General features: G+C 41.1%; 1 protein-coding gene across 2 annotated transcripts in view; it reads left to right on the top strand.

The window, feature by feature from the left end:
• The window catches only part of Lipa (lipase A, lysosomal acid type), a 38,795-nt gene that overhangs the window by 16,054 nt on the left and 7,516 nt on the right, over positions 1-15,225 (top strand). For both annotated transcript variants that reach the window (XM_036166982.1, XM_036166973.1), the window contains exons 6-10: positions 1,458-1,594; positions 6,794-6,940; positions 8,105-8,176; positions 13,348-13,419; positions 14,249-14,496. In XM_036166982.1, the coding sequence (XP_036022875.1) occupies positions 1,458-1,594; positions 6,794-6,940; positions 8,105-8,176; positions 13,348-13,419; positions 14,249-14,482 (662 nt within the window). In that variant the 3' untranslated portion in view covers positions 14,483-14,496. The remainder of the gene's footprint in view (positions 1-1,457; positions 1,595-6,793; positions 6,941-8,104; positions 8,177-13,347; positions 13,420-14,248; positions 14,497-15,225) is intronic.

Genomic DNA, 15,225 nt, shown 5'->3' with positions numbered 1-15,225 from the left:
CCTGTTAGGTGTTTTCCAATTTAAGCAATGTAGGGTTGTGAGAGGGTAAAAAAATGGGAAGTTTTCCAATGTCAGAAACCTTAAAGAGCCAATAAGAAAATATATATACAGCTCAGTGTAGAATGCTTGCCTAAGGTGTTTGAAACCCAGGGTCTATCCCCTAGATTCATGTAAAATAAACAAATCAGTAATTAAAGAAATAAAGTTAAGTGAAACACAACTACAAGATGAAAGTTCATACTTTATAGTTTTTGAAAGCTTTTTGCATTTTTATTTATGTTCATTATAAAAGTAATATGTCCCCGCGCACGCGCGCACATGTGTGTGTGTGTGTGTGTGTGAGATGTGTGTGTGTGTAGGCCAAAGCATAACCTTGGCTGTCAGCCTTTCTTAGGCATTGCCTATCTTATTCTCTTGAATCTCTCACTGGCTTGGGCTAGACAAGCCAGTCTATATATTTTACAGTGAGGGAGTCTAAAAGTGACTCAAGGAAACACCTGTCTCCACCATGCCAGTGCTGAAACTGAAATCGCAGACCACCACACCTGGCTTTGTGACAGGGACTTTGGGGCTTAAGCTCAGGCTCGGTTTGCATGGCAGGCACTTTATGGATTGAGCTGTCTTCTCAGTTCAATGTGTTTGTATTGTAAAGAAAAGTACAAAACTTTGCAAAGTTTAAAAATGCAAATTAGCATTAATTTTAACAAGCAAGTTTCTCTAATGAGAGGCTGGGAACATGTTCCATGACTTATTAAATTCTGCCATTTTGGTGTTCGCTAACACCTTCGTGTTCATGGCACATGATCTGCATAGAGTACATTCTGCAAGGAGATTCACAAAGTGAAGAGTATGAGTGATTTTTAGGGGTTTAACATGTTGTTAAATTGCCTGCTCCTCCAGAAAAATGGTGCTGCATGTTCTTCTCTATTTTTTATTTATGTTGCTTCTTTTATGACTAGGTGACTTGTCTCTTAAAGGCCACTGTTCTAAAGTATTCCAGGGACAACGTTACCCCTTTTATGACTAGGTGACTTGTCTAAAGTCTGTTGTTTCTAAAGTGTTCTGGAGACAAGTAGCATGGAGAGATCCGAGAGAAGTATAAAAAATATTTTACAGTGAGGAGAGTCTAAAAGTGGCTTTCGACTCACTGGTGTTCTGCTTGGATGGTTCGCAAATTAGGGAGGGGTAGAAGTGTGGGGTGGAGCTGTGGAGATTCACATTGCTGTGGAGACAAGGAAGACTTCTTGGTTCTCTTTCCCTGGGCTTCTTTCCATGCATATTGCAGGCTGAAATCTGGACCTAAATTCTGTGTTTCTGAGCCAGAATGCTGGAGAGCGCTGTTCAAGTGTTCAACTCGTGTGGCTGGTTACTGGGCTTCCTCTGTAGGGCACAATGAGTGACCCTTCTGTTTTGTGGAGACAGTGGTAGACAATCTAATTCTTTCTTTGGCCCCACAGGTTTTATAGCATTTTCACAGATACCCGAGCTGGCAAAGAAGATTAAAATGTTTTTCGCCATGGCTCCCGTGGTGTCTCTCAATTTTGCCTTGAGCCCTCTGGCCAAGATTGGACAGTTGCCAGACTTTCTTATTAAGGTACTTGGGTCACACCCATCTCCCTTCTCCTTAGATACTCTCTTCTGAGCTGAAAACTTAGTCATTAGAGGGGAATCGGCAGTGTCCTCTGTGTATGCTATTACAGGAACAGTGAGTGTACTTGCCTCCTCCCTCCTCCTGCAGAGGTGCCTAGGGAACCATGTTATTAACTAGACACACAGCTCACGTATTCATAGTTAACACGCTAGTTCAGCTCCCTATCCACCATACAAAGAAGGTACAAGGAAGTCTTTGAAAATGTAACTTAAGCATCCATCAAGTTGCTTTTCATCCACAGGGCAGGTGGGTACACAGGAGTGGACAGGGGATAGGAGACAAGAAATATGTTATTTCTATGTGCCTGTCTCTAGTCATGCTGAAAATGATCTAAGGTATGATTTGGCCCTTAAGCATATCAGTGCTTAGCCCTAGAGCTATTCAATTCTAAGCTGCATTCCAAGGGGAAATGGCACTCATGAGAAGGAGTTTAAGCTCATTAAGAATGGACAATCCTTTTTTCCTGTGTTATGTATTTTATAAACACACACACACACACACACACACACACACACACACACACACACGAAATCCTATAGAGCGTTATATACAGTCATATGGTATGTATGGGTTTTTGATGATTTGGTTGTAAGTCTAACCTTTAATGGCTGCACTTCCAGCCCTGTAATGAGTTTTTGACACTGAGGAATCATGCATTGGATTGTGGTCCCAACAGATTACACTGAAACTGAAAACTTCCTATCAACTAGTGATGGTCCAACCTATAGTTCACATATTTGTGGTGATGTTAGCATACAAAAATCTATGGTCACAAGAGTTACATAAAAGTGTAGGGCATATAATTATGCCTAGTATTTATGTCATAGTCAGCTTTAACTGCCAACTTGACACAGCCCAGAATCATCTGAGAAAGAAAGTCCTAATTGAGAAATACCTAAATCACATTGGCCTGTGGCATGCCTATGGGATATTGTCTTGACTATTAATACAGGACGTCTCCGCCCACAGTGGGCAGCATCATCCCTATGCAAGTGGCCCTGGGTTGTATAAGAAAGCTACCTAAGTGTTAGCATGTGAGTGAGCCAGCAAGAATCTCCATGGTTCCTACCTTTAAGTTCCTTCCCTGATTTCCCTCTATGTGACCTGGATGTGTTAGATGAAATGAACCCCTTTCTCTCTCAAATTGCTTTTGGTTAGAGTGTTTTACAGCAGCAACAGAAGCAAACCAGAACGCCATTCTTGATAATGATAATAACTATTGCTGGCTTACCTATATCCTATCCTTTAAATCATTATTTGAACATGTACTTCTTCATCTTGCAAAAATGCTTATTGTAAAGGCTTGTGGCATGGTGTGCCAGCAGTGGACTCATGAATCTCATGTTCACCACATTTTTTGATTGCATCAAGTAGCTGTGTCAAGTGATTGGCCTGTCCCATCTAGAATTGTGTAATGATACTATGTGGTGGTTGTACAATGCTAATATTCCTTGAGAACTTGGGACTTAGAACTTACCCCTGCTATTAAGTGACTCATTACTTAGAGGTAGGTGTAACATAGCTCTCTCTCTGTGTGTCTCTGTCTCTCTCTCTTGCTCTCACTGTCTCTCTCTCTCAGGCCATTTTAAAGTCTTTTAAAGAAAATATATACTGTGCTCTTAATGAGACTCTTAATGAGGCAGAAGAACTATAATGTTAAACTCCATTGTCTTTGTAACTGTGACACAGTAAGTTTGGGGTTATAAAGAACTACAGTTAGTCAGATTCTTGTGGTAGGAACTCACGGCATCAGCAAACATGCTGATAAAATTTTGTTTTGAATGTCTTGTTAATAGAAGTATTGATTTCTATACAGCAAACACTTCGGAAGTTACAAGCACTTCCTGAATACTAGGGCTACTCGCTAATACCTTTTTTAGAATTTGGAGAAATTTTCCTACAGACCCCACAAATGTATTTATGCACATAGAGATGCACCAAGAGAAATATACTGTCTTGTTTCAACGCAAGTGGTATCCAACTCTATAGATTGTTCTGAAGACTGAACGTTTCTCCCATGGAGAGTTCGCCTGTTAATTTATTTCCTCGTTAACATAGGTAGAGTTTGACTATGAAGACCTGCTGATATAGTTGACTGCTGTGGTAGACATCTGGGTTGGGGGAGGAGCTCCAGAGTGGATACAGGAGAGTGTGGTTGTTGCTGTAGGAATGCATGTTATAAATCTAGCTTGTTCCTTAGAGTTTATGAATTTGCTTTGTAAACCCAAAAATGCCATACCTTCTCCCATCCCACTTTAGAAATGGTGTTCTATAAAATCTGGAGTGGAGATCAGGGATCTGTGTTTTTACGAAACATTCTCTATGATTTCTAATGAAGACTATGGGCCTGGCATTTGGGAATCATGTAGAGTGCTTTTGGGCACACACTGGGAAAGTAAAAACAAAAACTAACAAACAAACAAAAAAAACCCAAATGAATAAATAGTCATAAAAACCGTTTCATTATGCTGCTGTGAAAAATACATGTTGCTTTTGTGGAAGTAATGTGTTCCACCTCTAATCCTTTGAAAAAACTACAAAAGTATAATTGACAAACCCATCGAAGTCAATATGATCAGGCCTACAAATACTTAAGGCAAATTCTTCTTTTATCTGTGTATATCATATGCATGGATGTGGTTTTCTCTAGAGTTTGCTACAGTAGTAGTTGGGTCTGTAGTTCTGAGGCACCAGGTCAACTTTATCCTTCAGCAGCCTGTGATGTGAGCCAGTGATACATCATCCTGCTAAATAGAGAACTTCAAAAGTATATGCAATTGTCCAATGACTATTATGTAGACACTAAGCCAAGAGTTGTGAATGGGCTCACTTTCCATGTCACATGACCTTTTCTCCATGTGGAATTTACTTCCTGGTTCTTTTTAGTTACTTCTTGTATGACTGTTCAGGAAAGATCATTCAGACCTGATGTCTGTTTTCAGGTTTGAGACATTGTCCAACAGAAGACTGATTTGACAGTGTGCTACCTAGTTTTTATGTCAGCTTTACACAGGCTATAGTCATTTGGGAAGAGCAAACCCCAACTGAGAGATTTCCTCTACTGGATTGGCATGTAGGTCAGCTTCTGGGGGAGTTTTATTAGTGATTGATGCAGGAGAGAGCATCCCATAGCAGGTAGTGCCACCCCTGGACACTGGATGCTAGAAGAAAGCAGACTGAGCAAGCCATGAGGGAGCAAGCCAGTGACTAGCACTTTGTCATGGCTTCTGTATCAGTTCCTGCCTCCAGGTTCCTGCCCAGTGTGAGCTCCAACCCTGACTTCCTTAGATAATGGACTGTGATGTGGAACTATAAGCTGAAATAAACCCTTTCTTCCCCAAGTTGCTTTGACCATGGAATTTTACCACAGTAAGAGAAACTATAACTAAGACAGACAGAGATCACAGGTGGACTATGGATGGCCGAGTTTTCTGGAAGAAACTAGAATACGATATTATCTATTTAAACTAGTGTGATATTTACACAGCAGATCAGATAGCTGACATTTTTTTAAAGGGAGGAAAAAGGAAGCTATGTTTCGCCATTCTGGGGATTAGTGATAAGCCAGAATAAGTAGAACAAGTAGTAGTTACATAGAGTGCTGAGCTTAGTGTGGACATTGTTTCGTCAAGTTGTTGATATTCCCCAATCATCCACTCAGAGGCAGAGAAGCAGGCTGCATGCACAGCTTCATTCTTTAGTGTTTACAGCTTCCCTGTGTCCCACTCCTAGAACACAAATGGGCTGCTTGACTTGTCCCTCCTGGTGGTATACTGGTGGCCTTTGACCATTTTGGCTGTAGAATCATCATCCTGGTTTCTGCCTTCATTGTTTGTTGTTGTTTTATCTGTGTACGTGTCTGGTTTTTGTGGCCAGATTTCCCCTCTTTAAAAGGACACTAATCATGTCACTTGAAGGTCCAACTTCTATATCACTTGATTCATCTGAAAAGATCCGATCTCTAAATAAGGCCAGTCTCAAATCCTGACAGTTAAAACATAAATGTCTGCCTTTTAAGGGGACATAACTCAACCCACAACATTTCTTTTGTAGATATTTGAGTTTTCCATTCTTGCTTGGAATGGTGGGTGTGTGCTCACAACACAGGGTGGGCGTGAGCAAGAGTGCAAAGGGACAGATCTGGGTTCCATATAAGATAGACCTGTCTCCTGTTGCATAGTACAAGAAGGTCTGCCTTGAGAATCTAGTGATGGCCCTGGCTCTACTGGAGCACAGATTCAGTGACTATTGATTAGGGACAATGTAGACTAAGAATTGGTAAGCTTCTTTTATAAAGAGCCAGAGAGCAAGTTAATTTGGCCTTGTGGGCCAAGTTGTTTCTGTTAACTATTCCTGTCTACTAAAGCAGCCAGGGATAACTCATTTAACTGATACCGTGGCTGTATTCCACTAAAACTTACAGAACTGTGTGTGGTGATGGGAGCAGGGGAAGTGAGAAGTAATTAGAACCCAGAGTACTTGTTTCATGGGTACAGGTGTAAGGGTTCTGAAGAGGGATCATAGGAATAATTGCACAAGCATGAATGTGCTTGCCACTGAACTGATCAGTTAAAAATGATTCAAATGGTAAATCTTAAGTGTTGTACGATCATAAAAATATTTCTTAGTAAATTAACAATAGTCGTTCATGATGGCTCACACCTCCGAGAGCCTGAGGCAGCAGGATTCTCATGAGTTTGAGGCCAGCCAAGGCTATCCAGCAAGACCCTGTTTTCAAACAAACAAACAAACAAACAAACAAACAGTAAACAGCCTGCAGGGGGCCTAGATTTGGCTAATATTGGGTTAGAGGGAAACATACTTGGTCAGAGCCTAAACAACTGGGAAGATCCCTTCAACAAATGGTCATGGTCATCTCCCTTTATAATAGTCTACTATAAACTTATGTAGTTTTCTGCCTCTGTCTTTTCATTTTGGGAACTTAAGTACATGTCTCTAAGTACATCTGATTTGGTCTAGAAATATCTCACAGGTTCCTTGCTTGAATGTTGGTTGATTGCCATTGTGCTCTGGAGGCCCCTTGTGGAGAACCTTATATGTCTGTACGTCTAAAGGGATGTTGAAGCTGGAACATCAGACTGCAATGCTGACCCAATTCTTGGGTTTCTTTTTATTTTACAGGACTTGTTTGGACACAGACAGTTTTTTCCCCAGAACGCAGTGCTGAAATGGCTGAGTACTCACGTTTGCACCCACGTTGTCATGAGGGAGCTTTGCACAAATGTCTTCTTTCTTATCTGTGGCTTCAATGAGAAGAATTTAAATATAGTATGTCCAATGACACCGAGACTTGATCTCAGCTGTCAGTTATTATTTATGGATGTGCTAATTTGTATGAGAGATGCAGCCCTGGACCCAGACATTATAGTCTTTCATTTAAGAAACACAACATTAAAATCGCCGGGCAGTAGTGGCACACTCCTTTAATCCCAGCACTCGGGAGGCAGAGCCAGGTGGATCTCTGTGTGTTCAAGGCCAGCTTGGTCTACAGAGTGAGTTCCAGGATAGGCTCAAAGCTACAGAGAGAAACCCTGTCTTGAGAAAACAAACAAAACAAAACAAAACAACAACAACAACAAAAAGAAACACAACAATCAACTTTAGCAAGTGGTGCCATCTGCTGCTGCCTTTGGGCTCATTCCTGTCAGCTTTCTACACAGAACCTATATAGAAAACATTAATGTGTGGATTGGTCACAAGTCATAATATTTATATGGCATTTATTCTACAAATGTGTTCTTTTAAAAAAGCTATGCGTGTTTAAATCTGGAGTATCATATACATATATACTCAGAGATGTATACTACACACATTAGCATATATTTATCTATACATATGTATTTATGCTTGTTATGAAGTATAAGTCTCTGGCTTATGCTTGTGTTTCTAAATGTATTTCTATTTTAGAGTGTTGAGTTCTGAAAATGGGCTTTAAAATTCTGGAGAAAAGGCAGGTGTGGTGGTATAGTCTGTAACCCACGCACTTGGGGGACTAAACCAGGAGGACTTGAAGTTCAAGTTGGAGCTACCTAGTCAGATCCTGCCCCCCACAAAATATCCTGCAATGAAGGTGGTAGAGACTTTTTAAAAAGTAGTATTTTTATTTCTTCCTAATGATTAAAGGAAGACTTTAAGTTTGTAAAGTTTGGAACTTTAGGAAAGCATTAAGAAGATAAAAATGACCTGTGATTGCAGCTTGTACCCCTTTGCATTTACCTCACTGCTGCCTTTTCTGCACTCTGCAGGTGTGTGTATTTTTATTGCATGTATTTGTAGTCAGATATATTCTGACCTCTGAGAGATTAATATTCTGAAAGACTATGTATAGATTAGTATTATTTTATCTTTTGAAGAGGAAAATGTGTTGGTGAATATCAGCTTAACACAGTTTTCATTCTTTTCATTCTCTAACTCATCACATTCATCTTTCAGTCTAGAGTGGAAGTGTACACAACACACTGTCCTGCAGGAACGTCTGTGCAAAACGTATTACACTGGGGACAGGTAAGCATGCCACAGGTACAGATGGGCGCGTGTAAAGTCAGTGTTGAGTAAAGTTGGTACTGGAAAAGCCATGGATTCCCAGAGCAGCCTCTGCATGCCTTTCCCAAACAAAAACAAAAAATCGGATCTGTTTCCTTCGTACAGTCCTGGGTGCTTGTCACTAAGTTGGGGTACTTCAGTTATCCTTCGTGATACACACTGTTGGGCGTGGCCTCACTTGACATGGTCAGGCAGAGGTTTGCTGTCTTCTCTCCCTCACTTCTTATCCTTAATTTCCACCTCAGATTATATATTCCTTTCCTATGCCCCTCATTTTTTTATTGTATACCAGATTTACTTTACTTCATGTTTGATAAAATATGATTCTCCAGAGGTAGAAGTTGTCATTTAAGCACTAACCCACAAACACATCGTGCCCGGAACATCAGTGGATGAACCAGAGCCAAAGCAATCATGTATGATAATGGGAGTTGCTAAGTTTAAAATTGAATTTTGATCATTTCATCACATAAGCTGTGTATGTCAGTGGGAGAGCATTTAGAGTTCACATACTGGTCAAAAAGAAAAGTATCTTAAAATGGAAATAAAATTATTCTAATGATCCTACACTGATAGTAAGTACACATTTGAGGTAGGAAATGTCTCTGTATGTACTTGATGTCTCTTGCTGAATCATTTCACAAAGAAGCAGTTCTAGGTAGAATCATTTCTAAAAGAAGGGAACTATTTTTTTCTCCTACCAATGGCTTTACAACTGGCTTCCCCTTCCCCACTGGACAATGAGGGAGGACTTACTTCTACCTTAGAGCACAGTTTTGAGAATGGTCTTTTCCAGCTAACCTCATCCCAGATGTGAAATATATGGGACTAGGAGATGGCTCAGTGGATAAAGGCACTTGCTGCTAAGGCTGATGTCCTGAGTTTGATCCCTGGCACCTACAAGGTCCAAGGACAAAATGTATTCCAAGTTGTCCTCTGACCTCTATATGTATAATGTGCCTGCGTGTGTGAGCACATACGTGCACACACACAAACACACACCATACATAAATAAACTGAAATAAGTAAGGTATTTTAAAAAATAAAATAAAACCTATGGGTCAGCAAGATGGCTCAGATAAAGTGCTTGCTGTGGAAGCCAGGCAACTTGTAATCAACCCCAGAACTAACATCCAGGTAGAAGGAGAGGACCAGCTTGCCAAAAAGTTGTCCTCTGTTCTTCACAAGTGCGTGTTCTCCCTCCATCATGTACACAAAAGAAACAAATAAAAACTTTAAAAAACTGAAAACAGACTCCACAGTGTTCACAGAGGTTCTAGTTCATTTGCACTGGAGACTCTGTACTTTGGGTTTTTATTTTTGCATTTTTATTGCAATATACATGACAGTGCTATTTACATTGTACAGCTTGATACATTTTGGCATAACCTGTATTGCCATTGCCTCAAATATGATAGGAAACATACTTGCCACCTCCAAAAGTCCCCTCATGTTCCTAGGAAAATCCTTTCCCCATAGCAGCCGATCTGCTTTCTTTCACTACAGTCTGTTTTGCCTTTTCTGGAGTTCATATGAATAGAGCTGTACAGTCAAATGTATTTGTTTAGTTCTATCTGGCTGTTTTTCTCAACATAATGATTTTGAGATTATCCTTATCGTATTTATCAGTAGTTCAGTCTCTTTTATTCAGAAGGATCTTTATTTTTAGAAAACCTGTCCATCAGCTTCTACTAGCCAAGTGTGCAGGACCCTGACGGGTGCCACACTGACTTCCTTTCTTGCCTCGGAGCACTGTCTGAAGAAGCATGGTCTGAGACACTGGCTGACGTGAACTGCCTTCTCCAGGCTTCTCATTAAGGAGCCTCCTCTTAGGTTACTGTTGTGTCAGGAAAGCTAGATGTCAGGTGACAGGGATTTTTGTGGCTTAGAAGAGGGGTCCCCAGAATGCAAGTTGTCCATGCTATGATTGCAGCACACACTTACCACTTAAACAAGATGCTTTAGACCTTGGGAGGCTCTCAAATTCACAAATGCCCTTCTTTCAGGTCCTTGTAAATCCTATGTATATTTTAGTATGTGATCATTTGTTTTCTTCATATGTTCTCATACTAACCCACTGACACGTGTGAACATTTTACCTCTCTATTTGGACATGTCTCAAAAAGGCCTCATTTCTGTCACCTCAGAAATCAATGCATTCCCAAAGATGTCTGCTGGCTGGCTGAGGCACTCTGAAGGCAGGTAGTGAGCTACTTGTCAGCATAGTGGCCACCAGCAGCCCATGTGTGGTATGCCCCATGCTTCAGCAGTTCACAAGTAACCACTCTGCCTGGCCTCTCAGGGGCCCTTGGCCACATTGAAACTGGCTTCCCTGAGACCATGCTATGTCATCATCACACTAAGGTCTTCCTTTGTCCTCAGTGTCCACGGGCCCCCACTGGGCACTGGGTTTGGGAGAGAGCAGCTGGATTGGCTGCTCCCCAACATCTGCCCTGATTCTAGCCCCTTTCATCTGCCCCTTTAAGCAGCTGGCCAGGGTTAGAGACTGTAGGCCGAGAGCCATAACATTACTCTCTGGCCAAGCTGACCTTGGGATTTCAGCATTTTCCAAACCCATGACTCAGTGGAGAGGGCACTGTGCCCTTTGCCCTTCTGTTCCCTGGGGTGTTCCCTCTGTCAATACAGGAGGTACTTTGTCAGGCCGTTGCCTGGTGTTTTCTTGTTACTGCTCTCCCCCTGGGCTCTTGAGATGGCCTTGGTACTTGTCAGATGGCCTCAGGAAATGATACAGGTGCTTGGCTCATTTTCCTCTTCATTCAGTCCCATCCATGGAATGCCACCTATGCAGAGTAGATCTCCCATCCTCCTCAGACACGCCTTCCTGGAAACACCCTCCCAGACACAGACATGTCTAGAGGTGTCATTAGTTGATTCCAAATTTCGTCAAATTGACAATCAAGATTGACCATAGCAACCTCCAAGCCAAATCTGACAAGCTTATAACCAGGGCCCACCTCTTGTCTCTCCCCTCCCAACCGCTGACTAGAGCCTGGGTACTTACTCTTCTTGGAAGAGGCCTGTCCTCACCTAGCTTTGCAGTGTTAGCCACACTACTGAGGATACTGATAAAATAGATTCCTGGGCCTATCCCACATCCATCCAGGATCTGAATTCTGAATGTGTTCCTAGGATCTGCATATTAATAACTACCTTAGATCATTCTGATGTCATCTACTGTTTGAAACTTGCTGCTTTTTGTTGGAAAAAAATGTACATTGGATTAAGTTTTGAAAAACAGTGTTGGTCACTTGAAGTCCTAGGTGACACTGAACACACTAAACTCAGGCTGAGCTACAACCATTTCCTACTCACCTGGTACTTCGTACACATGTGTGACATGTGACAGTGTACTAAACGAAAACCTACCTACCGTGGGGGTACAGGCTGCACTGGGGCATTAGCTCTTTCAGTTAGAGGTAGAAGTGGATGCAGCCACAGGAGCTGTAAATCTGTCTGTATTTTGCTCAGTATGTCACAAGTATTTTGACACCTGTCGCCTGCAATGGCAAAAATGGATGCTAAGCATGTCTAGTGTGGCAATTCCCTGTAGTGTCTAATCTTACACTGATTTTACCCTATCAAAAAGAAATATGTTATGATGTAGTTGATGCGAACTGAAACTTTACAACTACCAAGAACATGTCTGACAAAGGATGTCTGGTTTTGTTTGTTTGTATGCTTTTTTTCTTAGCCAGATCCCATCATGTGGTCAAAATGAACAATTTACAGTTCCCTTGACTTGACAATTTTGGGTTTAATCCATTTAAATTTGGGCATTTAAGGGAAAAATGAACGTGTATTGTTTGACATTTCACAAATAAATGAATTTTTGTTGATATCTTCATATTATACTCTTGTTGTTTCATAGTGGTAGTATCACTAGTTAAAATTGTGGTGGCATACAGAAAAATTTAGTGCTGTGTACCAGGTCTGAAGAAAAATGTTCAGTTAATAAGTCATTAAAACATGAACAAATGGGGTTGGGAGGATTACTCAGTTGGCAAAAATGTTTGCATACAAGCACGAGGATCTGAGTTTGATGTCAGGGTGCTGTGGCAGATGCCTGTAATCCCAGTGCTAGGGATGAGGAGACAGGAAAAATTTCTGGGGCTCACTGGACAGCCAGCCTAGCCAATCAGTGAGCTCCAGGCTCAGAGAGATCCTGTGTCAAGAAGCAAGATTGAGAGAGAGAGACTGATGAAAATACACAAAATCAACCTCTGGCCTCCATGCATATGCAAGTGAGTGTAAAACACACACACACACACACACACACACACACACACACACACGTGTACACATGTATACTCTCTCAAAATCTAGATAATCAAAATCAAAATAATACATATAGATAAGTATGATAGACAAAAACATAACCTTATGTTTGTGTAGTCAGTTATTTCTTAAGGAGAGGTATACACTTTGGGTAACATTTCACTAAGCAGTGTCATTGTTTGAACATCATAGAGTATACAGAACACGAACTGTGATAGTTATAATGTCATTTAGTGATACAGCCTTACCGGACCACTGCTGTACATACAGTAGCTGATCACAGTCTGAAATATCAGTTATGCATGTACATCTCCAAGTAAAATCACTACCTCTTTGAGAAAGCCTAAGGAGCAAATTTTAGTGTAAAATGTCCACACAGATAAAGTTCATCTCATGGGGGTAACCCTACTGGTCATAGCATTTCCAGTTGGAAATTCAGTCATGGAGTAAAGGAAGCCAGAGCACTGTTTTAATTTTATTTCAAATAATGATTTGGAGCTGGGTGTGGTGGTGCAGGCCTTTAATCACAACACTCAGGAGGCAGAGTCAGGTGGATCTCTGTGAGCTCTAGGCTAGCCTGGTCTACAAAGTGAGTCTCAGGATAGCCAGGATTGTTACACAGAGAAACTCTGTCTCAATTCCCCTACCAAAATTTATATATATTTATACACATACATATGTATTTATTTATATATATAAAATTTGGAATGATGAATAAACCTGGATTTGGGTATAACGTGATTTCTGAAGACCTGACAGACTCTAGCAACCTATGATATTATCTTAAACTTCAGTGTCTGCTAACTTTTTTTCCCTCCAAATTTTATTGTTTTTAGGTTGTTAAATACCATAAGTTTCAAGCTTTTGACTGGGGAAGCAGTGACAAGAATTATTTTCATTATAACCAGGTAAAACTTTTAATTAAAATGAGATTTGAAAACTTACCAAAGAAGCCAGTCTGGGTTTCCAGAACTTGGTTGGGCTCAGCTACCAGAGGAATGTTGTCAGCAGAATGGGATAGGTGTTTTCTCTCAGTCCACTCAGATCTTTCCAGACCTGTCAGTGGTGGAATGGTGCAGGTCTCCTGTCCCCATCCTCTCTGGTTGTAGATAAGGAGCCACTGGGATTCCGTAGGCTCATAAGCATGCACTTTAGAACCAGGACGCCCTGGGCTGTTGGTGGCTTGCTGGAGGTGAGACCTCAGACATATTACAGGGCTTAAGCCTCTTCTTCTCTGTGCAAATAAATTTCCCATGTTTGAGCCCCGAGTTCCCTGAAGTATGAAAATCTTTCTGTTTTTCTTAGTTCCTGAAGTAGCCCTTTGTGTTGGTGATTTAAAGTTTAGAAAATTGCACCATGGAGGGTTTGTGCGGCTTTTCTCACATTCCGGGGGAGAATTAGGAGGATCTGAACACAGAGCTCCTTCCTGCTCAGTTGGGTCCTTGTGTCCACATCTAGGGATACATGGTGATCAATGAGGATTAAGTGGTCCCTACTGTGTGGCCCAGGGGATCATGTCCACAGCTCCAATTCTTTCCTTGTCATGACTGCCTGAAAAACAGGAAAGTGATTCTCAAAATGTGTGGGGTTTTGTCTGTTTATTTGTTTTAATTTCAGATCAGACTTACTAGACATTTGTTTTTCAATGGAGATTGCATTTATTATAATTTTATAACATTTATAAAACTACAACAAGAACAATTACATAGGTTTCCATGAAACTTTTTTTTCTTGCAGAGTTACCCTCCTCTGTATGACTTGAGAGAGATGCTTATACCCACTGCTTTGTGGAGTGGGGACCGAGATTGGCTGGCAGACGCCAGTGACATCAACATCTTACTGACTCAGATCCCCAACTTGGTGTACCACAAGCACATTCCTGAGTGGGAACATCTGGATTTTCTCTGGGGTTTGGATGCCCCCTGGAGGATGTATAATGAAATAGTCAGTCTATTGAGGAAATACCAGTGAAAGCCAGACTTGAGGTATGTACCCTTTAATAGGGCAAAAAGATGTTTGCTTAATTTCTGTAAAATGCTTGTGTTTTCCTTGCCTAGATCTTTTTTTTTAATATGGAAGCAAATTATGACTTTGAAGATGTCCAGTGCTCTCTAGTTAGTAAGAAGCATGCTAGTTGTCTAATTTTATTATGATTAACAACCAGTGATGTCTTTCTAAGTCTTTAAAAAGTATGGGTGATATGTGAAAACGTCATTGGAATCATTCTGTTACTTTTTACAATTGTTTTTGGTGTATGTGTGCCACTTATACATGCATAGGTGTGTGCTGTGCGGGCCAGACCTGCCTTGTGTGGAGGTTATCTTCCTCAGATACTCTTCATCTTATTTTTTGAGGCAGGGTCTCTTGCTGAACCTCGAGCATGCCATTTCTGCTAGACTGGTTGGCCAATGAGCCTCCAGGATCTGCCTGTCTCTAACTTCGCTCTCACCAGTGCTGGGGTTATAGGCACATGATGCGCCACCCAGCATTTTTATATTGATTCTAGGGCTATAAACTCAGGTTCTCATGCTTGTGGAACAAGCACTTTACCCACAGAGCTTTCTTGCCAACCCCTCTGTAATTTGAAAGCTACTCAATTACCTTTCTATTCCCACCCAACACAAGTGAGCTCACAGAAGACACTTCAAGCTGTCGTTTGTTAGCAAAAATAAACCTGTCTCTCATTTGAACACAGTATGAAAAGTACCCTGTTC

This window comes from Onychomys torridus, chromosome 1 (genome assembly GCF_903995425.1).
Source record: "Onychomys torridus chromosome 1, mOncTor1.1, whole genome shotgun sequence".
Taxonomy (NCBI): domain Eukaryota; kingdom Metazoa; phylum Chordata; class Mammalia; order Rodentia; family Cricetidae; genus Onychomys; species Onychomys torridus.
The sequence above is the reverse complement of the archived record's forward strand: the minus strand, read 5'-3'. Positions and strand labels throughout refer to the sequence as shown.